A 27,967-nucleotide genomic window follows, 5' to 3' on the forward strand; every position below is an offset into this window, starting at 1 on the left:
ATCAAAGTATGATGAGAGATTAAGATAATAAAGGATTATCGGGTTATAAGAAATCGTTTGAGTCATCACCAAACTTATAAGCCTAAGAATTTTAGATTAGTGAAGTTAATATATCAATTATCTCACATCGAGATTCTAAATATTATATAATGTCTAAGGTATCTCCTTTTAATATATAATGTATTTTCAAAATATATTTGGAACGTCTAGTATGCCTAAAGTGTATTCTTTTGTGAGTGGTACAGAAGAAGGAAAATATATATATATATATATATATATATATATATATATATATATATATATATATATATATATATATATATATCCAGTCCTCGTGCACAATAAAAAAAGCATAAGAAGCATGTATTTCATCATTAATGCAACATTTATTTCATCAAGAAAGTCATCACATCCAAATAAGACAAAAAAATGTATCTAAAATAATGATATGACTAAAATATATATTTTTGATATATAATACGTAGGTCCAAAACAAAATAATATTTAAAATGATAAAAAAATTCATTTGTGTGGAACATGTGGCTCGGGAAGAAAAGCCAACCAACAGGATCATCGACAGCCCCTTATATGCGATTCATCCACTCATGATAAAAAAAAAAAACCTTTCTTTTCTACCCTGTGCATTCGTCCAAAATGAAAAAAAAAATTAAAAAAACTATTTAATTATTTTTAATATAGGTAACAATGATCAATATCTCGAAAAAATATATGTTTGGGGACTACTAATATGACCTTGCTTAAAAGGGTAATGAGGGCAAATAATATAATATTTAATTTTGATCGACATATATAAAATCCAATCGATGCCTACTGGATATGTTATGTCAGCCTTGAAAGACATCAAAGCACCTACGGCAAGCAATGCAATCTGAATTATGTGAGTCTTCATGTTTACTAGTATTATGATAAATATTGATAAAAAAATAACGTAATTAACGAATCGGTTCGGGTCAATGTAGCCTGGTTCGAATAACCGGCTCACTCGAACCCGCTATAGCGCCTGAGTGGCCTCTATGCGGATCGACGTAGCTCCCCGTTCGTTGGAATCGGATCCGAAGTCCAACACTTCGGACTCCGCGTGTCTTTGCTTTCTGTGGTCACAAGTACCGTTCCTTTGGCGGCGACCAGCAAGAGAGAGGGGGAGCAGCAGCCATGAATCTTATGGGGAAGCGCAAGAGGTCCAAATCCGATCCCTTCCCCGCTTCTCTTTCCAAGCGCCTTCGACGGCAATTGCAGCCCGATACGTCGGAGGGAGATCCCGCCGCCGCCGCTGCCCCCGCATCGTCCTCGCCCACCCTCGTCATGGTCTCCGGCCTCCTCGCCGACTGCACCGTCCTCGAGCTGAAGTCCCGCCTCGAAATGTTCGGTCCCATCTCCCGCACCCGCATCGACGTCGATGGCCGTGGGTACGTCACCTTCCGCTCCGACCACGCCGCTGAGGCCGCCGTTGCCGCCTCCCTCGATCCCACCTTCGGCCTCTCCGTCCGGTCCAAAAAGGTGCCTCCTTTACCTTCCTCTATTGTGCTTTCCATTTACCTGTGGACATTGCTTTGTGGTTTTAGCTCTCTACCAACATTGACGGGAAGGCTTTAATGGTATCATGAACATGTCAAAGCTGTCGCCCATTTGTGCTCTTCTAATATATTATTTTGATTTAATTACTTGCAAATTGCTGATACCCTATTTACTAGTTTTATACTCTTCAAAGAACTCATCAGGGGGACAGTTAAGCGTGGCGTTGATTCCATGATGGAAGATCAAAGAAATTATCCGTGCAAGAGAACAGGCTGATCAAATTTTGTATTAGATGGGGATTACTGGCTAAATTGGATGTTAAGGTGTGGCTTAGGGTTCAGAAGTAGATTGCATGTTTAGGAATTTGCTGCCAAAAAGAGGGGTCAGTTCAGTAGCTATGATACCAATCTTACGCATGACAGGTTTTATGTGCCTGCAATGTGTATTAATTGTCTGCAAAATGACATCTAAGCTCTTATCCTTGCTGCTTTTTCTAGCAGAAACAGAGCAGTGATACCAAAGTGGTGTAGATCTTCATTTTAGCCTCAGACTACAAACTGAATTAATGAATATAATATGCAGAAAGTTCCTGATCTGCAATACTGTTCTATCTAACAGTGAAAAAAATCATGGTTGACACTTGGTGTTTTAGCATCTAATGTTTAGGCCAAAGCTGCCCTGAACAAGATTGGTCGGCACCAGCCATCTTTCTCTTTTGCTAGTCAATCCTAAATTACCAATAAAGACATTCAACAGTAAAAACCTCTAAAGTGCACATCTACATATATTAAACATGTAAAATTCACCTCAAGAATTCCATAAAGTTGAATTAAATGCCATTATCTTTTAAGCATTTTCATTTAATTCCTTCTGACTAACTCAAGATAGTCCAACGCATTCTACAATCATTTACAGTTCCATTACAAAAAAATTGCCTAAATCCAAAACTTATTTGAATTTGGAACCTAGAATGCAACTGGAGATCCAAGAACAAACAAGATCATGAATCAAATTATTTTTTTAATTTATTTCATTTTGTACATTTGCTAGGGCATTGATGCTAGTATTGCCCAGGATCCTTTTGAAGGTTTACTAACCTCCTGTAGAGTTTTTTGCCTCACTAGTTAATCTACACTCTTTTTATTTTTCATAGTTGCCGAATCTTAGCATGTTATTAACATTGCGACTATTTAGAATTGATGTAATTCCATATTGTGTGCATACATATATTATTTCTAAATCCTAATTAAATCCACATGGTTTCTTAACATTAAGTTATCAATCATAGGTCAAGGTGTTAGGATCAAGAGTGGCACTAAGCGGGGGGGGTGAATTAGTGCAGCGGAAAACTTTCGCTATTTCAAAAAACTTATTTCGATTAAAACCGATTCCAACGAGAATTGTTTCAATTCAATTCGTTTCGGAAAGAATTTGAACTTGAAACCTTTCGTGAAAGTGCAAGAGAAGACTAAGGTGATTAGTAGCAATATAAATTGCACAAATGAAAAGCATCGGTTTTGTAAAGTCTTCGTACGATTGAAGTTGATCTCGGAAGATGTTTACGTGAAAGCGTATATAGACGTAGTTAAAGCACAGTAAGGAGGAGAGGCAGTTTGCTATAAAAGAAAGTTGCTCAAAGTAAATGCAAACCGAGTTTTTGAGTGGTTCGGTCAACATGACCTACATCCACTTTCGGCTTCCTCCTCCGATGAGGTCACCGGCGTCCACTAGAGGCCTTTCTTCAATAGACGAAGGCCAACCACCTTTTACAGCTTTTCTCCTTTTACCGGGTTTAGGAGACAACCCTTACAAGTTTCACTCCTCTTTCTTGGATGGTTACAAGGCTAAGAGATGAAGGAGGAGAACTTTAACTTTTACAACACTTTAAGGCTCAAGAACTCAAGATTTGCCAATAGGTTTCGTGCCCTTTCATGCAGGAAAGGGTGGGGTTTTTATAGGCCCCAATGGTTTCAAAAATGGAGTCAAAAAGTGTCTAATCCTAGATTTCCGGGGTCCTAGCGGTACCACCGTCATTATTGGGCGGTACTACCGCCTGCACCTGACATTGGGCGGTACTATTGCTCAGTTTGGGCGGTACCACCACCTGATAGAGCTCGGAGACCGAGCTCTGGCGGTACCACCGCTTGACAAGGGCGGTACCATCGCTAGCAGCAATAACTGCCGGCAGTACTACCGCCTGACAAGGGCGGTACCACCGCCCAGAATTCCTAGGAGACCGAGTCTCCCAGGCGGTGCCACCGTTGGCCCTAGTGGTGCCACCACCGACCAGGAATTCAGGGTCTTGGTTGGGCCTTGAATCCGGCCCAAACCAGCCCAACTTAATTAGTGGGATTACCTCCTAAATCTAACTTAATTTACGCTCTAACTTAATTTTCGCTCTAACTACGTTAATTAAGACATGATTACTGCACTTCATGTTCTAGTGCGTCAATTGCTCTTTCGACGAGCTTCCGGCGTACTTCCGGTGAACATCCGACGAACTCTCGGCAATGCTCCAGCAGACTCCCGGCAAGCTCCCGGACTTTACGATGATCTTCTTGGCAAGTTCCGACGAGCTTCTTTGGCAAGCTCCTGGATTTCTCGGTTGGTTCCCGTAGAACTTCCGACGAACGTCCGGACTTCCGTCGAACTCTCGAACTCCCAACGTGATCTCGATCTTGACTCCGGCACAACACCTGCTTTATGTCTTACTGTCATCGTAGTTAATCTTGCACACTTTTCTTAACATATAGATTAGATCAAACAAATTACAATTGACTTCATCAAAATCTGAGATTCAATAATCTCCCCTTTTTTATGATGACAATCAATTGATGACGGAGTTAACCTTAACTCCTCCTATCTATATGCCATACTTGAGAAAAGACATTCTTGAATTTAAGGCCTTTGAATTCAAGAATCAAACTGATAAGTTAAATTCATTAAACTTATCAATATGCACATCATGATTCCTATCATGATTTAACATTCTCAAAATGATATTAAGGCATGACATCCATTTTCAAGTATTGATATTTCAAATATGAATGATGACAAAGATAGCAATTCATCATTCTATGGTAAAATATCAATTTGTAAAATTACAAGTTAAGCTCTAGATATCTTATCATAATGAAGAAAATTTATCAAGTAAGCATTTCAAGTATATACAATGAAATACATTTGTCATCAATTTACCACATTTTGATATTATTTCTCCCCTTTTGTTATCAACAAAAAGGAGAACGATTCAACAATTCAAGTGTGGTAAAAATTCATGCCATATTTCAACTTGTAAAAATTCTTACCAATCATATTTTAAGCATTCATGACATGATATTATTCAAAAGTTCTCATATTAAAAGTTATAAATATTTAAAGAGATGGCTTCCATCAACTTCTCCCTTTTTATTTTTTCATCAAAAGTTTGCATGAAGAAGGAGAGTAAGGAGGAAAATCCATTGAGAACCAACTTTGAATGAAGTTAAAAACGATAAACGAGTTTTATTAAATCATGCTTCAATTTTCACAAGGATCAAGATATTCATGTGAAATCAAATCCTCATTCTTGCAAGTGTTCATCTAAAAAAAATCATAAAAATTCTTCCTTCATTAAGCAAGAATTCATGTGAAAGAATTATCATACGAAGGATAAAAGAAATTTCGAGAATTAATCTTCATAATGAGAGGATCATCACATTAAATCCATTTCTCAATAAAAATTCACAAGAGATAAATCCATGAGAGATGCATTTGTTAATGACTTCTATGTATCAAAAATAAACTTGATATGACATAGACTCATGAAAGCTCTATTCAAGAAATACATTAAGTGAAAGATAGTCCGAAAAGAAAATATACATCAAATTCATGCATTTATAAAGTGTTTTGTCATAACTTTGCATCACTACTCGCATGAGGCAAAATCATTAGTGCTTTGTAGTACTCGAAGATTAAGAATCCAATGTATGATTAAAACTTCTTAATATTCAATCATAATCATGAAAGTAAACATGATATTGAGGCACACAATCTTATCATCATGTAAAATTCGTAGTACTGAATTTAAGTGATTGATCAAAGAATCAAGAAAGTCCGAAAATGAAATTTAACAAATTCATGCATTCGGACATATTAACATTCCTAACTCTCTTCTAATAAAATCAAATTGTTCTTCACTTAAAAGCTTTGTAAAAATATCGGCTAATTGATGTTTTGTATCAATAAATTATAGGATTACATCATGATTAGTGACATGATCTCGTATAAAGTGATACCTAATGTCAATATGTTTTGTTCTAGAGTATTGAATGAGATTCTTGGTTAAACATATTGCACTAGTGTTATCACATTTTATGGGGATATTTTTAAAATGAATCTTATAATCCTTTAAAGTGTTTTTCATCCACACAACTTGTGCACAGCATGCACTAGCTGCAATGTACTTAGCATCGGTTGTAGATAGTGCAACCGAGTTTTGTTTCTTGGATGACCAAGAAACAAGTGCGTGTCCTAAAAACTGACATGTTCCGGATGTGCTTTTTCTATGTAATCTACATCCAGCAAAATCTGCATCAGCATATGCAATTAGTTCAAAGTTCTCGGATACCATAATCCTAGATTACTGGTACCTTTTAGATATCTAAGTATTCTTTTAACTGCTTTGAGATGAGATATCTTAGGATTAGATTGAAACCTAGCACAAAGTTCTACACTATGCTAGTCATAGGTGCCCAGCAAGCCAATCACGTGAGTGATGGCACGTGTGACTTGATACAGAATATTTTTGTTTATTATATTTTGGCGTATATCACTTTATAACTATTGCATAAATGCATATATATATATATATATATATATATATATATATATATATTGTGATGTCCTTGGATTTGTGCAATGGGAATCGGATCGTGATGAGATCACGATAATGAGATCGATTCACCTTTAAACACATATCCTAAATAATCCCGGTCATAGGTTACTCGAGAGGGACATCATGATAACCGGACAGACTGGTGTGCTGTATACCCGTCCATATGATGGATGCAGTTGGTCTCATAGCTGCTCGTGTAGGGACACTAGGGATACAGTACAGGTGCTCATTGGAGAATGAGTTCACTAATTGATCCGCCTACGGAATGCTGGATGGTTGATGATGCCTTATTGTCAGACAGCGATTCCGTAGTCCTAGTGGTGTATCTGGTCCTTAGACTTGAGACACTAAGGATGTCCTGAATGAGTGCTCCACTCTTTGATACCAGACTTATAGGTTTGGCTGTCCCAGATCTAGTACAGCTGGTCATTGGGAGTGGTAGTCGACCTTACGATGGCTATTGAGTGTCGATAGAGGATCATCCACTCTCAGCGTCATAAGAGAAATATCCCATGTGTTCTTGCTCATACAAATCCCTGGCCAGGGTCATTCGGGTTGAGAGAGAAAGAGTTCTCCGGGAGATTCCCATTATAGCGAGACTCGAGTAGAAACCGCATGGTAACAGCACCGCCTGCGGGCGTTGCCCCACCGGTAGAACCGCTCGTGGGGGCACCCACCTACAGCGGCAACGCCGCCAGCGGGCGTGCCGCCTGCAGGCGAGGGCAGCGCCCTCGCCCTGCCGCACAGGCCGTCGCCAGCAGGGTGGCGACGGTGGCAGTAGTAAGAGAGAATTAGGGTTTTGGGCAAAAAGATAATTTTGCCCCTGTGAATTTGAGAAATTTCAGTTTCTGTCTTTTATCTAAATTATGAAAATACCCTTAGGAATTGAGAAATTCCCTACATCTCCCTGATTTCAGAAAATATTAATTAATTAAAAGGTTTAGTTGATTATTATTTTTTATTATTATCTAGTAGTCCTACATGATGATGATTATTTATACATGTGATGTATGATGTGTGGACGGATGATCATGGACCGTGTGATGTGTGTACTTGTGATTATTATTATTGAGGTCTGCGTGCCTCTATTATATTTCTCGTTTATTGTCGGGCCTGCGTGCCTATGATTAAGTTGTAATCACATGAGGAGGCACAGCGGGAGCGTGGATGCGATAGCGGGACCCACGAGACGGACGATCGTGATGCATGAAGATGCATCAAGATGTCGACGGAACCGACGAGGACGAGATGGACGATCACAGGGCATGGAGATGCACCGTTGCACACATAGATCTTGATGTGAGTGATTAGGCCTACTGGCTCGGGCCTAATCATATTAGGTTGTGGTCCATGATCATCTGGTGTGATTGCTTATACACATACTAGATATATATATATATATTTGCATGCGATGTAGATATATATTAAATATGTATATGTGTGACATGTCATATTAGGAGACCAAATCATAGAAACATCTCTCGATAATATTAAGTTGGTAAACGTGAGGCAATTAGATTGACCCACGTAGCCTTCCATCGTTATAAGTAGGAACCGATTCCCGGTGTAGGTTGAGTTGGTCGAGTCCCTCGAGACTCACCTATATCGCGATTCGCTATCTTGCTTACTACATAGAGATGTCACCGGTGACCTGAGGGTATGGTATGCTTGGTCGAGTCCCTCGAGGGTATATCATCAAATCAGACTCATCTTGTAACAAAGGTGTTGACTTAACCGAGCATCATGGTTGGTCGAGTCCCTCGAGGCCATGGTGATTCGGAGGCCGAACAAGACGGGAATCACAAGGAGTTATGATCGGCAAGAGTTGCCTACCTTTTAGGCTTAGTGTGATTGGTCGAGTCCCTCGAGGTTACACTAAGACGCTGATTGGATCCTGATCCCCACTAGAAGTCTGCCGGAGACTTCCGTTTCACGTGCTGAGGGTGTCGCGTGACTCGTTAGTAAAATAGTGGGAGCATATTAAGATAGAAGTCCATATCTTGATAGTTTATTTCTTGCAAAATCTGCATGTTATTCATTTCTACTGCATCTTTATTTTCAAAAAATATCGCTTTCAAATCCCTTACGTGACATACTTAATGTCAACCGCCTCACTGGTCCAAATTATACAGATTGACTCCGTAACTTGAGAATTATTCTCATAGCGGAGAAAATCGTGTACGTCCTTGATACAATGATGCCTACGCCCGAAGAAGAGGCAAACGAGGATGAGATTGCTCGCTACGTGAAGTACATTAATGACTCCACTCTTGCTCAGTGCTATATGTTGAGCTCTATGACTCCTGAGTTACAGAGACAACATGAAAAGATGGATGCCAGATCCATTCTCCTACATGTCCGTAAATTGTTTGAGGAACAGGGAAGGACTTAGCGATATGAGATATCCAAGAGCCTCTTCCGCGCTAGGATGACTGAGGGGACACCGGTTCAAAACCATGTCCTAAAGATGATTGAGTGGATAGAGAAACTCACAGGTCTAGGAATGGTCCTAGAGGATAACTTGTGTGTGGACATTGTGCTTCAGTCCCTACCAGATTCCTTTTCATAGTTCATAATGAATTTTAATATGAACAAGCTTGAGGTGACTCTCCCAAAGCTCCTCAATATGTTGAGGGATGCAGAGAGTACTATTAAGAAAGAGAAGCTAGTTCTCTACACTGGTGAGACCAAAAAGAAAAGGAAAGCAAAAAGGTCTCTTAAGAAGGGAAAGGGCAAGGGCAAACCTGGTAAAGCAAAGGTTGCTAAGAAAGACCCAGCAAAGGACAAAGGCCAGTGCTTCCACTATGGTAAAGATGGGCACTAGAAGAGAAACTACAAAGAGTACCTTGCAGAAAGGGTGAAACAAAAGCTTGATGAAGCTTCAGGTACATTCATGATCAGTCTCCATTTGTCAGACTCTTATGATAACATATGGGTATTGGATACCGGTAGTGCTTATCATATATGCAATTCGTTGTAGGTTCTGGCAAGGCCTAGGAGACTAGAGAGAGGCGAGATGGACCTCAAGATGGGTAATGGAGCAAAAGTTGCTGTAGTAGCTGTTGGCGAGGTCGCCCTACATCTGCCTAGTGGAGCTTTTATTGCATTAGATGCATGTTATTTTGTTCCTTCTATTATCAAAAATATTGTCTCCATTTCATATTTAACAGTTAGTGGATATAAATTTGTTTTTGAGAACAATGGTTGTTCGATATTATTAGATGATAAGATCATCACGAAAGGAACATTGTATAATGGTTTATTTGTGTTAGACACTACTCCACATATCATGAATGTAAATGTGTCCAAAAGGAAACGAGATGAGTTGAACAGTGCATACCTGTAGCATTGTAGGCTAGGTCACATCCATGAAAGAAGGATTCAAAAGTTACTAAATGATGGATATCTAGATCCATTCGACTATGTGTCATATGCAACTTGTGAGCCTTGCATTCGTGGAAAACTGACCAACTCTTCATTTAGTGGAACTGGAGAGAGATCCACTGAGTTGTTGGAACTCATACATAGTGATGTATGTGGACCCATGTCAACTCATGCCATTGGAGGTTACTCCTACTTCATTACATTTACTGATGATTTCTCAAGGTATGTATATGTGTACTTAATGAAGTACAAGTTCGAGGCCTTTGAGAAATTCAGAGAGTATAAGAATGAGGTGGAGAATCAGACTGGAAAGAGTATCAAAACTCTTTGATCAGATCGAGGAGGTGAGTATTTAAGTACAGAGATTACTCAGTTCCTCAAGGACCATGGGATATTATCCCAATAGACACCTCCTTATACACCTCAGCTTAATGGTGTCTCTGAAAGGAGAAATCGTACATTATTAGATATGGTACGGTCCATGATGAGTTTCGCTGACCTACCCATTTCATTCTGGGGATATGCCCTAGAAACCGTAGCATACCTTCTGAACAGAGTTCCAACTAAGTTGGTAGTGTCTATACCATATGAGATATGGAAAGGGAAGAAGCCTGATCTTAAGGTTGTTAAGATTTGGGGCTGCCCTACCCACGTTAAAAGACACAACTCCGATAAGTTAGAATCAAGGACAGAGCGATGCAAATTTGTGGGATACCCCAAGGAAACTTGTGGGTATTATTTCTATCATCTCAAGGACCAAAAGGTCTTTGTAGCTAAGAGAGCAGTGTTCCTTGAGAAAGAACACATTCTTGGCGGAGACAGTGGGAGAATGATAGAGTTGAGCGAGGTTGGAGAACCAAGCTCAAGCACCACTCTACAGCCCGAGTCTGTTCAGGTACCTAATACACAAGTTTCAACTTTACGCAGGTCTGATAGAGTATCCCATTCTCCTGAGAGATATGTGGGACATATTAGAGGAGAGGATGTTGAGGATATTGATCCTCAGACCTACGAGGAGGCTATTATGAGTATAGACTCCAGGAAGTGGCAAGAAACCATGAATTCTGAGATGGATTCTATGTACTCTAATAAGGTTTGGAACCTAGTTGATGCGCCCGAAGGTATTGTACCCATCGGTTGCAAGTGAATCTTTAAGAAAAAGATCGGAGTAGATGGAAAGGTAGAGACCTATAAAGCAAGGCTAGTGGCTAAGGGGTATCGTCAAAGGCAAGGTGTTGACTACGACGAAACCTTCTCACCCGTAGCAATGCTAAAATCCATCAGAATTCTATTGGCTATTGCAGCACACTATGATTATGAGATCTGGCAGATGGATGTAAAAACCGCATTCCTCAATGGGAACCTCGAGGAGGAGGTGTATATGATGCAACCTAAGGGATTCGTGTCCAAGAACTGTCCAGATAAGGTGTGTAGGTTGCTTAGATCCATTTATGGACTAAAGCAAGCTTCCCGAAATTAGAACATAAGATTTGATGAGGCAATCAGATCTTATGACTTCGTTAAGAACGAAGATGAGCCTTGTGTGTACATGAAGGTAAGTGGAAGCGCTATCACCTTTTTGGTGTTATATGTGGATAACATCCTCATCATTGGGAACGACGTAGGAATGCTATCCACAGTAAAGGCTTGGTTATCTAGACACTTCTCCATGAAGGACTTAGGGGAAGCATCCTATATCTTGGGGATTAGAATCTATAGAGATAGATCCAAGAGGATGCTTGGCTTGTTCCAGTCCAAGTACATAGAAACCATTGTCAAAAGGTTTGGCATGGAAAATTCCAAGAGAGGTCTCATACCGATGAGACATGGGATATCGCTTTCTACGAGTATGTCCCCAAAGACTCTAGAAGAAAGGGCGAACATGAATATGATACCTTATGCCTCAGCAATAGGGTCTATCATGTATGTCATGCTATGTACTAGGCCTGATATAGCGCATGCTCTGAGTGTCACGAGCAGGTATTAGGCGGATCCAGGCTTGGAGCATTGGAAAGCAGTAAAGTGTATCCTTAAGTACTTGAGAAGGATTAAGGATCTTTTACTAGTATATGGAGGTAATAGCCTTAAGGTTGAAGGCTACACTGACTCAAGTTTTCAATCTGATGTCGATGATAGCAAGTCAAATTCAAGGTATGTGTACACCTTGAATGGAGGAGCAGTGTGTTGGAAGAGTTCCAAGCAAGATACTACTGTTGACTCGACCACAGAGGCGGAGTACATTGCTGCATCAGATGCAGCAAAGGAGGGAGTCTGGTTGAAAATGTTCATCACAGATTTGGGAGTCGTACCGAGTAGCGAGGAGCCGATTTCCTTATATTGCGACAACTATGGGGCGATTACTCAAATAAGGGAACCCGGGTCTTATTAAAAGTGTTCTGAGGAGGTTCCAGCTTATCAGAGAGATCGTAACCCGAGGAGATGTAGCAGTGGAAAGAGTTCCATCCGAAGATAACATTGCAGATCCACTGACAAAGCCGTTGTCTCAGATTGTCTTTGAGCGTCACAGGGGTCTGATGGGGATCAGACACATAGGTGATTGGCTTTAGGTCAAGTGGGAGATTGCTAGTCATAGGTGCCCAGCAAACCAATCACGTGAGTGATGGCACGTGTGACTTGATACAGAATCTTTTTGTTTATTATATTTTGACATATATCACTTTATAACTATTGCATAAATGCATATATATATATTGTGATGTCCTTGGATTTGTGCAATGGGAATCGGATCGTGATGAGATCACGATAATGAGATCGATTCACCTTTAAACACATATCCTAAATAATCCCGGTCATAGGTTACTCGAGAGGGACATCGTGATAACCGGACAGACTGGTGTGCTTTATACCCGTCCATATGATGGATGCAGTTGGTCTCATAGCTGCTCATGTAGGAACACTAGGGATACAGTACAGGTGCTCATTGGAGAATGAGTTCACTAATTGATCCGCCTACGGAATGCAGGATGGTTGATGATGCCTTATTGTTAGACAGCGATTCCGTAGTCCTAGTGGTGTATCTGGTCCTTAGACTTGAGACACTAAGAATGTCCTGTATGAGTGCTCCACTCTTTAATACCAGACTTATAGGTTTGGTTGTCCCAGATCTAGTACAGTTGGTCATTGGGAGTGGTAGTCGACCTTACGAGGGCTATTGAGTGTCGATAGAGGATCATCTACTCTCAGCGTCATGAGAGGAATATCCTATGTGTTCTTGCTCAAACAAATCCCTGGCCAGGGTCATTCGGGTTGAGAGAGAAAGAGTTCTCCGGGAGAATCCGATTAGAGCGAGACTCGAGTAGAAACCGTATGGGTCTAACAACACCATGCTCGATATACGATCTCTAGGATATTAGATGGATAAGGGACTATAGGTACACGGTAACTGAGGACAGACTGGTCCAATGGATTGGATTCCCCTGTATCGTTTGGGGACTACGACGTAGTGGCCTAGTACGTCCATAGTCGATGAGTCAAGTGAATTATTACAGAGATAATAATTCATTGAGTTAGAAGGAGTTCTGACGGGTATGACTCACGGCCAGCTCGATATTAGGCCTAGAGGGTCACACACATATGATAGGCATTGCGATGAGTAGAGGTTCGGATATGAGATATCCGATGGAGCCCTTGTCTTATTGGATGCAGATCCAATACCCACTAGGGGAGGACCCATTAGGGCTTGATAGGGGACCTCTATAAATAGGAGGGATTCAGAGCCTCATAGGCTAGAGTCTTTGCTTGCCTTTCCTATTCTCCTCTCCCTCTCCACCTTAGAGCAGGCTTGGAGTTTTGAGGAGCGTCGTCGCAACCCTACTGTGTGGATCACCGCTAGAGAGGAGGACGCTTGACCTCCTTCACCCTCTCCTAAGGATCTGCAAGGAAACAGGGATATACGATCTCCCTAGGTAACACAATCTACTCAATATGCAGTTTTAAGTTTCACGGATTTTGCGCACCAATCTTCGCACGACGACGAACATCTCTTTGGGAATCGGGGATTTTGTTTTCTTGTTCTTCCGCTGCGCATATGATGTCGCCCCCAAGATTTCCCAACACACTAAACATGATACCCGATCTAGTTACAGTGAGGTAAAGTAAACTTCCTATCATACCCCTATAAGCTTTTTGATTAAAGCTTTCTCCACTTTCATCAATTTCTAACTTAGTGGAGGTACACATAGGAGTGTTGATAGCTTTTGAGCTATCCATATTGAACCTTTTTAGCAAATCTAAAGTGTATTTTGTTTAACTAAGAAAGATGTCATTACTTAGTTGTTTGATTTGTAAGCTTAAAAAGAAGGTTAATTCTCCCATCAAACTCATTTCAAATTCAAGACTCATACTTTTAGCAAATGATTCACAAAGAGATTCATTCATGGAACCGAAAATAATATCATCAACATAAATTTGAAATGTAAGAAAATTATTTTCAAAATTTTTGATAAACAATGTAGTATCGACCTTGCCTTTAGAGAAATTATTTTCAATAAGAAATGAACTAAGTCTCTCATGCCAAGCCCTTGGGGCTTGTTTTAAACCATAGAGGGCTTTGGTCAATTTAAACACATGATTAGGGAGACTATCATTCTCAAATCTGAGAGGTTGTTCAACATAAACTTCTTCGGAAATAAAGTCATTAAGAAATGCACTTTTAACATCCATTTGAAACAACTTAATATTATTACTACTAGCATAGGCAAGGAGTATCCTTATGGCTTCTAATCGAGCCACAAGAGCGAAGGTTTCTTCGTAATCGATACCTTCTTCTTGGTTGAAACCTTTGGCCACTAATCTAGCCTTGTTTCTAACCATGATACCAGATTCATCTTGCTTGTTTCTAAAGACCCACTTAATACCAATAACTAAATGGTCATTTGGCTTAGGAACAAGCTTCCACTCCTCATTTCTCTCAAATTGATTTAACTCATTTTGCATTGCGATGATCCATGAATTATCTTTTATGGCCTCGTCAATACATTTAGGTTCAATTTGGGAGAGAAAAGCGGTGTTGACACAAAAATTTTTAAGAGAAAAACGTGTTTGAACCCCTTTAGATGTGTCTCCTATGATTAGCTCCTTAGGATGAGCATCTACATACTTCCAATCCTTGGGTAAGGTTGTTTCGGAAGTAGATGCATCCAAGTTGCTAGATGGAGAAAGGGTTTCATTTAAATTTAAAGCATCAAAATTAACATCATCATCAAAATCATTTTTCTTAATTTCGAAAACCTCATTGAAAACAACGTGAATGGATTCTTCTATAATCAAAGTTCTTTTATTAAATATACGAAATGCTTTAGAAATAAAAGAATAGCCAAGAAAAATTCCTTCATCGGATTTAGCATCAAATTTTCCTAAGGTATCTTTTTCATTCAAGATAAAACACTTACACCCAAAAACTTTAAAATATGAAATATTGGGTTTTTTGTTGTTCCACAACTCATAAGGAGTTTTGGTGAATAAGGGTCTTACTAGAACTCTATTCATGACATAGCATGCCGTGTTTACGGCTTCGACCCAAAAATATTTGGGTAGGCTATGTTCATTCAACATGGTTCTTGCCATTTTTTGTAAATTTCTATTCTTTCTTTCTACTACTCCATTTTGTTGAGGATTTCTTGGAGTAGAGAAGTTGTGGTTGTATTCATTAGATTCACAAAATTCTTGGAAATCACGGTTTTGAAATTCACCACTGTGATCACTTCAAATTGACGAAATCATAAAACCCTTTTCATTTTGAATAAGTTTACAAAACTTAGAGAAATACCTAAAGTATTCACTTTTGTGTGCCAAAAAATAAGTCCATGTGTATCTACTATAATCATCCACGATGACAAATGCATATTTGCTACCTCCTAGGCTTGATGTAGCAATTGGTCCGAACAAGTCCATATGGATCAATTGCAAAGGTCTAGAGGTGCTTTTTTGGTTCTTAGGTTTGAAGCTACCTTTTATTTGTTTTCCTAATTGACAAGCATCATACACATTATCTTTGACGAACTTGATATGAGGAATTCCTCTTACAAGTTCTTTAGATGAAATTTGGGTGATTAGTTTCATGCTAGCATGACCTAATCTCTTATACCAAAGCCAAGCATCGTCATTCAAAACCGAAAAACATATTTCATTACAAAGATCATTAATATCGATGGTGTATATGTTATTTTTTTTTAATGCAATCATAGATGTGTTTTTGTGTGGTTTTTCAATAATGCAAGCATTAGATTCAAATTTAACAATATATTCTCTATCACACATTTGACTAATGCTCAAGATGTTATGTTTTAAGCCATCAACTAATAATATATCTTCAATAAAGAAGTTGGATTTGTTACCTATGGTTCCTTTGCCAATGATTTTACCCTTGTTGTTGTCTCCGAAGGTGACATATCCTTCGTATATGCTAGTGAGCTTAGAGAATTGAGATGGATCTCCGATCATATGCCTTGAACATCCACTATCAAGGTACCATCTCTTGCTCCTAGCTTATGATGGTAAACGTTTTTATAAAAAATGATGATTTTTAGGTACCCATTTGACCTTGGGTGCCTCAAAAATCGATCTAAATTGCTTATCATGTTGCATTGAGTTATTTGAGGTTCTTTTAGAAACCCAAATCAATTTATGTGGACTACATTTCTTGAATGGACAATGATAAGCTACATGCCCAAATTTTCAACAAAAGTTGCATTTCTTTTGGGGTGAAACATGCAAGGTAGGGCCTTTAACAAAGGGGGTTGAATTATAATGAGAGCTACTCACAAATCCGATTCCGCCTTTTCTATGAACGTGACCCTTGTTGGCAATGATCATGTTCAAGGATTTGCTACCAACCTCAAACTTCTTTAAGCTTTTCTTAAGTAGCATATTTTCCTTTTGAAGTATTTCTAAATCATGGCATTTCGTTCATAGAGCTAAATTATCATTATGCTTAATTTTTAATTTATCGAAATTGCTAACAAGAGAATCATGTTCATTTTTTAACAATTTATATTTTTTACTAATTGATTTACATTCATCAAATAAATCATGAAAAGCATTTAATAGTTCATCAAATGATAAATTTGCGTCTAATGAACTTGTTACCTCATCTCCAATGGCCATTAGCGCATAGTGAGCAACTTGCTCGGTGTTGGTTGGCTCCTTTTCTTCGGATGCGCTTGAGTCATCCCATGCTGCTTTGAGTGCCTTCTTCTTTGGTGTCTTCTTCTTGGCTTGGGGACATTCACTCTTGTAGTGTCCGGTTTCTTGTATTCGTATCAAATTACATGATCTTTCTTGGGTTCAAATTTATTTTTAGTGTCATTTTTAAATTTGTTTCTTTTAATGAATTTTTTGAATTTTCTTGTTCAAAGTGCCAAGTCATCATCAAAGTCCTCATCACTTGAGTTTTCTCTCAAGTGGTCTTCTTGTGTTCTCAGTGCCATATCCTTCTTGTTCTTTGCAATAGTGTCCTCAAGCTCTTCATGAGCTTTACATGTCATTTCATAGGTCATTAGTGACCCAATTAGTCCTTCAAGAGAAAAATTATTTAGATCTTTGGCCTCTTGAATGGTCGTTACTTTAGGGTCCTAACTCTTTGGAAGAGATCTTAAAACTTTATTAACGAGTTCAAAATCCGAGAAACCTTTACCAAGTCCTTTTAGACCATTGACGACATCCGTAAATCGGGTGTACATGTCTCCAATGGTCTCACTCGGTTTCATTTGAAATAACTCATAAGAATAAACTAAAAGTTTAATTTTTGACTCCTTCACTCTACTAATGCCTTCATGAGTCACTTTGAGTGTGTGCCAAATATCAAAAGTCGTTTCACAAATCGACACTCGATTAAACTCGTTTTTATCTAATGCACAAAACAAGACATTCATAGCCTTTGCGTTTAAACCGAAAGTCTTCTTCTCCAACTCATTCCAATCGTTCATTGGAAGAGAAGACTTTCGAAATCCATTTTCTACAATATTCCGAAGCTCAAAATCCATTGAAATCAGGAAGATCCTCATTCTTGTCTTCTAATATGTGTAATCCGTCCCATTGAACATGGGCGGACATGTAATTGAATGACCCTCTTGGTTACCGATAAATGCCATCTCTCTTAGGTTTTAAACCAAACGAGAGTGAACCTTGCTCTGATACCAATTGTTAGGATCAAGAGCGGCACTAAGAGTGGGGGGGGGGGGGGGGGGGTGAATTAGTGCAGTGAAAAACTTTCACTATTTCAAAAAACTTATTTCAATTAAAATCGATTCCAACGAGAATGGTTTCAATTTAATTCGTTTCGGTAAGAATTTGAACTTGAAACCTTTCGTGAAAGTGCAAGAGAAGACTAAGGTGATTAGCAGCAATGTAAATTGCACAAATGAAAAGCATCAGTTTCGTAAAGTCTTCGTATGATTAAAACCGATCTTAGAAGATGTTTATGTGAAAGCTTATGTAGACGTAGTTAAAGCACAGTAAGGAGGAGAGGTAGTTTGCTATAAAAGAAAGTTGCTCAAAGTAAATGCAAACCGAGTTTTAGAGTGGTTCGGTCAACGTGACTTACATTCACTTTCGGCTTCCTCCTCCGATGAGGTCACCGGCGTCCACTAGAGGCCTTCCTTCAATGGACGAAGGCCAACCACCTTTTACAGCTTTTCTCCTTTTGCCGGGTTTAGGAGACAACCCTTACAAGTTTCACTCCTCTTTCTTGGATGGTTACAAGGCTAAGAGATGAAGGAGGATAACTCTAACTTTTACAACACTTTAAGACTCAAGAACTCCATATTTGCCAATAGGTTTCGTGCCCTTTCATGCAGGAAAGGGTGGGATTTTTATAGGCCCTAATGGCTTCAAAAATGGAGCCAAAAAGTGTTTAATCTCGGATTTCCGAGGTCCTAGCGGTACCACCGCCATTACTGGGTGGTACTACCACCTGACACCTGACACTAGGCGGTACTACTGCTCAGTCTGGGCGGTACCACCGCCTGACAGGGGCGGTACCACCGCTTGACAGGGGCGATACCACCGCTGGCAGCAATAACTGCCGATGGTACTATCGCCTGACAGGGGTGGTACCACCGCCTAGAATTCCTGGGAGACCGAGTCTCCCAGGCGATGCCACCGCCGACCAGGAATTCAAGGTCCTGGTTGGGCCTTGAATCCGACCCAAACCAGCCCAACTTAGGGCCCAGTTGGCCCCTAACTAAGTTAGTAGGATTACCTCCCAAATCTAACTTAATTTATGCTCTAACTACGATAATTAAGACATGATTACTGCACTTCATATTCCGGTGCGTCAATTGCTCTTCCGGCATACTTCCGGCGAACATCCGACGAATTCTCGGCAATGCTCCGGCGGACTCCCGGCAAGCTCTCGGACTTTACGACGATCTTCTTGGCAAGTTCTGACGAGCTTCTCTGGCAAGCTCCTGGACTTCTCGGTTGGTTCCCGTAGAACTTCCAGCAAACGTCCGGACTTTCGTCGAACTCTCGAACTCCCAACGTGATCTCGATCTTGACTCCGGCACAACACCTGCTTTATGTCTTACTGCCATCGTAGTTAATCCTGCACACTTTTCTCAACATATAGATTAGATCAAACAAATTACAATTGACTTCATCATTAAAATCTAAGATTCAACACAAGGTCCTCAATTGAACCATATTGATGTTTGAGAAACATGAAACAACATGAATTAGTAGGAATGTAGGATATAACATCCTGTGAAATTTAGGCTAGTCAAGAATTGTAGGCATACTGGGAGTATTCATCGTGAGGAATGTGTTGGGGACAGTGAACATTGACATATATGATTATGGCATCAGATGGTTTATCTTATGAATGAGAGAGAAGGATGGTGAACTGGGATCATGTTACTGGTTGTGAAGACTTGATAATGACATTTGTAGGGTGCTACTTTTCAGGAATTGAGATAGTAGACTTCACATTGGAAGATCATCTGTTTGAATATTTGTTTGATGGAACGAACCAACTGGTTCAATCATCTATTTGTTTTTAGTTTGATGGTTTAGTTCATTGGTTTTCTTGAACACATCTACTTGTAAATTTTGATGCAGTTAAGAGTCTCTGATGAGTTCCGTGTCATATCTTTGCCGAATCCTTGTGGATTTGCTAGTGGAAGATCTGATAAAGACTGATGTACAAACACAGAACTGATAAATTTTGGAGGGATATCTAACGAGTTATCTGCAGAACATCTCATTTTCTATTTTTTTTTATATCTTGTATGCAGACAAAGTTTTGTTGTGTTTGCTATGTCTCTTCTTACCTGGAAACTGGAAACAATACAGGTATTAGTGGTTCGAGCGAGCGATCCATTACCAATTAAGACAGGAGTCAAGATTTCTCTCCCATCAAAGCTGCTTCGTGCAGAAATACCATTGAGCAGACTTGGTCGTAGTAAGAAGCTTAATCCAGGCATGAGTACAGAAAGCACCAAAAATAGATCAAAGAGTCCCCACGCCAGCAGGGAAATTATCGCGTACCATGATCTATTTTGAGATTCACTTCGATGAGCATGTGTAGTCCCATCTGTTAGAATGGATCCAGTTTTACTTGTAGCATAGCTGTTTATTTGAAGCTGAAGAAAATATTTGTTATATATCAAATGACTGGCTGAATGTCTCAAATGATGTAATGCTAATGGTTGATTAAGTGGAAAAAAAATGATGGCACTCAAGGCTATAATCTTATGTTTCTCAACTTTCATTTTTCCCCCGAAAACAAAAACATGATGGCCTCAATGCCATTAATCTTATGAATGCATTGTTTGTAATGTTTAAGCATAGTTGTTGTCAGGAAGCGTTGCATTTCTTAACTGTATCCGTGACATGTTTGTTTTGCCGCCAGGGATCTAAGAATTGAGTCGGAAGTTTATGCAGCAACCCAGTGCTCGTTGATGTGCCTCCCCGTAAATAGGAGAGCCTTAATAGAGCAAAAGTTTACATCCATCCATCAAAGAACGCCATCAGTCTGAATCATCAGATGATGATGATGATCTCACGTAGGATTCTCAAGGCTAATTATAGATTATCCATCGTACTCAAGGTTACATCCATCAATCTAATAATCATCAGATGATTTCATATAGGATTCTCGAGGTTAATTATAGAAGATTATCCATTATACTTAAAAAATTTACATTAAGATCTTTATAATTTTAAAAATAAAATCAATAATTTTATTTATCATAATATTGTCAGTTGTATTAATAAAAAATATAATACAGAACATTATGTATTGGATCGATACAAAAATATTCTATTTATTTTTAATAATTTTATTGATAAAAAAATAATTTTAACATCTCATATGTTAAATTTTTAAAATCATAGAGTCTATGTAGAGATTTAAAATTCATGATTATGATTTAATGCTAACATTTTTCATGTCCCAACAAAACCTAAATTTGCATCCATCAAATAATGAGAGGTAACAAATACAATGAAGTCAATTGATTTACATTCATCAAAACATCCATCCATCATCATTGTATGTGTTCCACATATTAGTCCAATAACAACAGAGACCATCCATTTGATCTCATCTCATCGAACGCATCACTCCACCAAATCATACAAATCAACCAAAGAGGGAAACTCAAAACCTACTCCTCCTTCAGATGCTGAGCTACTCCTGGATCCTCCTCTCGAGCTCGTCCTTCATCGCGCCGACGACTCTTGCCACCTCCTGCCCTCCTTTCACCAGCGCGAACGACGACATAGCCTGCACCTTCGACTGCTTCGACACCTCCTACACATCGTGAGGAACGAAATCCCAAGTCAAATCAAGAATCGATCGCCCTAAAAATCAAGAGGAGGAGGATGGCATCACCGGCAGCTCGTCAACGTCGATCGAGGAACACGGCGTCAGTGTACTGGGCGGCCATCGCCCTGAACGCCGGCTCGACGAAGCGGTACGGTCCACACCAGGACGCGGAGAAGTCGATTACCATCTTCCCGTAGGGAAGCAACCCAGAAGAAGCAAAAAGATCAAATGGGTGATCGAGAGGCGGGCATAGACGCGACTTATGGATACGATTAGAGAATGCGAGGGAAGAAGGGTTTGTCGGTCAACGAGATACCATTTTGTTGTTCTGGGTATGGGACTGCCAGTTGTGGGTCCATTCACCAACGGAGTGGACGGCGATGACGGCGGAATCGCCCACCTCGGCGGCAGCGGCGGCTTGGCTGGAGAAGAGACCGCCCAGTCCATCTGTCTTGCATACTTCTTTCCCCTTCTATACACTTCACGGAGGACTCGGGGTGTGTCATGGGTATATCCACAATAGCTTGTCCTCTTAATTTGTGATTTCCATATTTACCCCTGCAATTGCCAATTTGATATATGTATCCTTTCAAACTCTTATAAATCCCTCTTAAATTAACTAAAAAATTATATATATATATATATATATATATATATTACTCTAATATATTAGAGACTTTTTACTTAAAATTTTTTGACCTTTATTTAATGATACCCTATAATTAATTTTTTTCATTATAGTGACATAAATACCTTTTCATCCGTTAATTTCACACATATTTAATCTTACAAAATATTGTTTGAACATGCATAATCATCAATAACTGTCTTAAGTATATTTTATAATAAAAAGACATAATCTGTCTTAAGTGAATTTCAATTGCCAACATGAAATTATGGTAATAAGCATAGAAATAGCGATTGAATTATAATAAGTCTTAAGTGAATTTCAAGGTTTCAATAAGTTTGACTATGATTAAAGTAAGTAAATTTAAATTTTAAATACTATTTATGCAGAGGATAAGTTATTTAAGTATAGACAAAATATATTACACTAAAGATAAGTATTATACTAAAAATATTGAGATCTATAAGTAGATTGAAGTTTGAATTTAGATTGAAATATATCATTCTTGTCAAATCAAATTAGACTCAATTTGGGTTGCACTAACACTAAAATTATATTAAAAAAAACTTGAGAGGAGGTTTAATGAGATTGAACCCATGATCTCTTAGTTGCCTCTCTAATCAGCTCACTAAAATCAACTCTTATTTAATTCAACCTTATCTTTCTCACCAGTGCAAAAAAAATTTAATTTCTATCTCATTTCTCTTATATTTTAACCCTTTCATCATTGAAGCCCAAGGATCTTAGCTTTAAGAAAGATTGAGATAAGAAAAACTAAATTCTTTCCTGATTTTAGTTTTACAAATTATATAATATTTTTTTAGTTACTTCGAGTAACCTAAATTTCACTTACAAAAAAAAAGAGTAACCTAAACTTCGAATTAATCTTTGATTTTTAGATATGTTTTATATGAATAACCTCTAGTATGACTTTAATATGAGATTAGTGTGTAGAGTTATGAGTGTCTTAATATGAATTACTCAAAATCTTTTATTTTGTAAGAAGAGATTATATTCGAATTGAATTGACTTCCTTAAGGATATAATTAGGTTTATAAATTTAGATAGTCCCAATCTAGTTAATATATGTTGATAGTTGAATTAAAAGGGTGTTTTATCCTCTAAATAATTTTATTTTAAATTAAAATTTAGTTTATATTTAGTTTTATATATCTTTAGTTTTCTATAAAATTTTATGATAATTCACATTTGATCGACTACAATAATAAAGTAAAATTATTATGTAGAATAGTGTGATGACTTGATTGATACTAACTAATTTATTTGATTAAAAATAAATTATTAGAAAATTAGTGGTAAAATTTAGATAAATTTTTAGGTTAGGTATAGTCTATTTTAGAATAGATTTTATCAAAAAAATTTATGAATTATTATAAATAAGTAATTTAAGATGTAGAGTTGCATCTTTTAACCTTATACTCCCAATTTAATAATTGTACTACTCCCTAGCATATTCGATCAATAAGGAACATGGTTTTTCACTAACAACTTTATTTTTTAGTTAAATAAGATAAGTATAAGTTTAATTCACTATAAAATAGTGGTTGTATAAATTATTATATTTATAATATATTTTGAAAATCATGTTTCAAATGATATGATTGTTATGAGCTAAGCATAAGCTAAATGCTAATATATATTACATAAGCATAAAAATATATTGTATACATGTATATACGATGACGTCTACGTGGGAGAGCACGTATTTTCTATGACGTATAGTATGGGAGCACACAAATATGTTATGACGTGTGATGCATGTATATATTATGATGTGTGATATAGGAGTGCACATATATACTATGATGTATGATAAGAGAATACATATATATATTATGATATGCGGTGTGTAAGTATATATATGTATTGTGACATGCGAGTGAAAATACACATATATATTACAATGATATGTGATGTGAGAGTACACATATATGTTATGATATGAGATATAGAAGTCCATGAATATGCTATAATTCCTATATGTACATTTAAGCATCTTGAGTTATTTTGATATAAAAATTTATCTTTTTATTGTGCATATGCTAATATGCTATTATGTAGAGTTATGCTTACTAAAGAAATTATAAGATGAGGTGTTTAGTATTAAATGCCTTATATATAATTTTGAAATATTGTATACATGACATAATGCATGCTTACCTAAATAAAACTATATAAAGACTTATACTTACTGAGTGATTACTCACTATAAACTCTATTTTACAAATAAGGATACTAGTACCTCATTCAATTAATTAGACAGGAGAGTGAGTATTTGTGAGCTCATGCCAAGACAAATATGAATGATGACCTGTAAGTATTTTTATGTGTATAAATTTTGGATGTGTATGTATGTTTTTATTTATTTATTAAAGGTTATAATTATATATAAGGGAAACTCGGTTATTTTGTTTAGTAAATTAGTATATTTTACTTTTAAAATTATCTTTGTTTTTTTATTACACTTCTATTGATAGCAGTAATTAAACTGAAAGGTGATATTCTATTTTAATCATATATATAGGGTATGTGTAGAACGAAGAGTAAGATATTACAAGTTGTGGTATCAGAGCCTAAATTATGAGTCCACTATTTGTATTTGTAAAAGTATGAAACACATTACTTAACTATCCAGTAAGTTTTAATAATTAAATTACATCGACTTCATTATTATTATATGATGCTTTTATATTTGGTAGCTAGAGTGTGAACAACTTGGGATTAATCAGGAAGATAACATGAGAATCAAAATATAAGCTAATAGCTCTTGTAAAATTTGGGTGGAGAGTCCCAATAGGTAGAGAGGTATCTATACAAGGAGATAAAAAAGATGGTAAAGAGGTATACACGTAGAGTATGTGTGGAACTAGGAATAGGGTATTACAACTGTCATCACCTTCACCTCCTACTTTCATTACAAGTGGTGCCACCCCCTCCGACTTCACTAGTGCCACCTTGCCCCTTCTCGCTAATGATCCTTTCTCTTTCTCCTTCCTATGGCTACCATCTAGGTCACCTATAGTGACCTCTAGCCCCGCTTATGGGGGGCCCTACCAATGCTTTCAATGACATTACCTACCCCTCTCTCTACCTATGCTTTTATCACCTACCACCTCGGCTGTGCATGGGCCCAACTCAATCGCTTCTTTATTAGCTATCTCGTTGATTACCACATCTTCATCGCCTCCAACTCCATCTACTCAATGCTACTCTTACCCACCTTCCTCGTGATCAAAGAGCTCCCTCACGAGGAAGGCAACAACACGAGCAAGGGATGAGAGAGTGGTGAAGGGGCTACACAATGAAGGCAGTGGCACATGAAGGGAGCTCTTTGATCGCAAGAAAGATGGAGTGGCGGACGATGACATGGGCAAGGGATGATGAAGGTGGAGTGACGGAGGGCAAAGTGGGCGACATCGAGGGTGTTATTAGGGTCAAAAGGGTGAGGGTCCCATGAACGAGTCTAGAGTGTTAGGACCGTGACCACACTAAGAGAAGGGAGGGGGAGGGGGGGGGGTGTGGGGGGTTTGGGGGGGTGGAGAGTGTGAATTAGTGCTTACGTAAAAATTCGTTGGTTTAGAAATTCTTGTTCGATGAAAACCGATATCGGAAAGATGCTAACTTGAAAACATGTTCGTAGGCATAGTAAAAGTAAGAAATCAGTTTGCAATGAAAATGAAAAGCTTAAAGTAAATGCAAATCATATTTATAGTGGTTCAATCGTCGTGACCTATATCCACTCCTGATTCCTCTTCACTCGACGCCACCGGCTTCCACTACCTATCTTCTTTCAATGGGCGAAGATCAACTACCCTTACAACTCTTATTGAATCTCAAATTTTGATAATGAAACTAATTGATAGAGTTTATGATCTAATCTGTGTTTTGAGTAACGCAGGACTAGCTTCGATCATGAAGAGATAATTAAAGCAGGAAGAATTAATGTTGGGCCAGAGTGGAACATGTCAGAAGATTGGACGTTGAGCCGAAGGATCAGTCGACGTGTCGGCAGAAGACTTCATGCCATGAGTTCGGGCATCGAGCCTAGAAGAGCGAACATTGCGCCAAGGAGATCAGAGTTGTGGAGGTTAACATGTCAATTGAGTAAAAGGCCACAAAAGAGGACGATGCGCCAAATTATTGGATGAAGCGCCGATGAACCAATGACATGCCAGACAATATATGATTAATGCTTTGTAATAGTTATATAGATCAAAGTAGTTTTAAGTTGTAATTGGGTTGGAATTAGGCCAACTTAATTAGGGGCCCATTGGGCCTAAGTTAGGGCTGAGTTAGGTTAGATGGATGGCCCACTCGGTCACTTGAAGCCATGCCAAATGGTGGCACCGCTCAGAGTGGGCGATGGAACCGCTTGAGGCTTTGCCTCCCAAGAGGTATGTGTTGGAAAATCTTGGGGACGACATCACATGCATAGTAGAAGAACAGAAAACAAAATCCCAAATTCCCAAAGATATGTTCATCGTCGTGCGAAGATTGATGCGCAAAAATATGCGAAACTTAAAACTGCATATAGAATATATTATGTTACCTAGGGAGATCATATATCTCTGAATTCCTACAAATCTCTAGGAGAGGGTGAATGAGGTCAAGTGCCATCCTCTCTAGCGGGATCCACACACAGTAGGGCTGCGACAACGCTCCTCAAAACTCTAGGCCTGCTTTGAGGTGGAGAGGGGGAGGAGAATAAGAGAGGCAAGCAAAGGCTCTATAGCCTATGAACCACTGAATCCCTCCTATTTATAGAGGTCCCTTGTCAACTTAACCATAATGAATCCTCCCCTATGTTGAATCTCGAATTTTGATGATGAAGTCAATTATAATTTGTTTGATCTAATCTATATATTGAGAAAAGTGTGCAGGATTAACTATGATGGCAATAAGATATAAAGCAGGTGTTGTGCCGGGATCGAGATCTCATTGGGAGTTCGAGAGTTCAACAGAAGTCCGGATGTTCGTCGGATATTCTGCAAGAACCAATCGAGAAGTCCAAGAGCTTGCCATAGAAGCTCATTGGAACTTGCCAAGAAGATCGTCGCAAAGTCCAGGAGCTTGCCGGGAGTCCGTCGGAGCATTGTAGAGAGTTCATTGGATGTTCGTCGGAAGTACGCCGGAAGCTCGCTAGAAGAGCAATTGACGCACCGAAACATGAAGTGTAGTAGTCATGTCTTAATTATCATAGTTAGAGCATAAATTAAGTTAGGATTAGGATGTAATCCCACTAACTTAATTAGGGGCTAATTGGGCCCTAAGTTGGGCTGGTTTGGGTCGGATTCAAGGCCCAACCAGGACCCTGAATTCTCGATCGACGGTGGCACCGCCTAGGAGACTCGGTCTCCCAGGAATTCTGGGTGGTGGTACCGCCCAGTGTCAGGTGTCAGGCAGTGGTACTGCCCAGTAATGGTGGTGGTACCGTCGGGACCTCGAAAATCTAGGATTAGACACTTTTTGGCTCCATTTTTGAAACCATTAGGGCCTATAAAAACCCCACCATTTTCTGCATGAAAGGGCATAAAACCTATTGGCATAATCTTGAGTTCTTGAGCCTTAAAGTGTTGTAAAAGTGAAGAGTTCTCCTCCTTCATCTCTTAGCCTTGTAACCATCCAAGAAAGAGGAGTGAAACTTGTAATGATTGTCTCCTAAACCCGACAAAAGGAGAAAAACTGTAAAAGGTGGTTGGCCTTCACCTATTGAAGGAAGGCTTTTAATGAATGC

General features: G+C 38.7%; 1 protein-coding gene and 1 pseudogene across 4 annotated transcripts; one reads left to right on the plus strand and one right to left on the minus strand.

Annotated features, from left to right (window-relative positions):
• The first annotated feature begins 1,096 nt into the window (after nucleotides 1–1,096).
• LOC135584073 (uncharacterized protein At1g27050-like) lies at nucleotides 1,097–20,509 on the plus strand. 4 transcript variants are annotated; one of them, XM_065134573.1, is made up of 2 exons: nucleotides 1,097–1,518; nucleotides 20,108–20,509. In XM_065134573.1, exons 1-2 carry the CDS (start codon nucleotides 1,174–1,176, stop codon nucleotides 20,315–20,317), a joined length of 555 nt encoding a protein of 184 aa, XP_064990645.1. In that variant the 5' UTR covers nucleotides 1,097–1,173; the 3' UTR covers nucleotides 20,318–20,509. The 4 variants fall into 4 exon arrangements, with proteins under 4 accessions (XP_064990645.1, XP_064990647.1, XP_064990646.1 ...); XM_065134575.1 differs by lacking the exon at nucleotides 20,108–20,509 and adding an exon at nucleotides 1,713–2,027; XM_065134574.1 differs by lacking the exon at nucleotides 20,108–20,509 and adding an exon at nucleotides 1,730–2,027 and having other exon boundaries at nucleotides 1,098–1,518.
• Nucleotides 20,510–21,256: 747 nt separating this feature from the next.
• Nucleotides 21,257–25,650, minus strand: LOC135629217 (thioredoxin H2-2-like; annotated as a pseudogene).
• Nucleotides 25,651–27,967: the final 2,317 nt, after the last annotated feature.

The sequence above is a fragment of the Musa acuminata genome, chromosome BXJ3-1 (assembly GCF_036884655.1).
Source record: "Musa acuminata AAA Group cultivar baxijiao chromosome BXJ3-1, Cavendish_Baxijiao_AAA, whole genome shotgun sequence".
Lineage (NCBI taxonomy): Eukaryota > Viridiplantae > Streptophyta > Magnoliopsida > Zingiberales > Musaceae > Musa > Musa acuminata.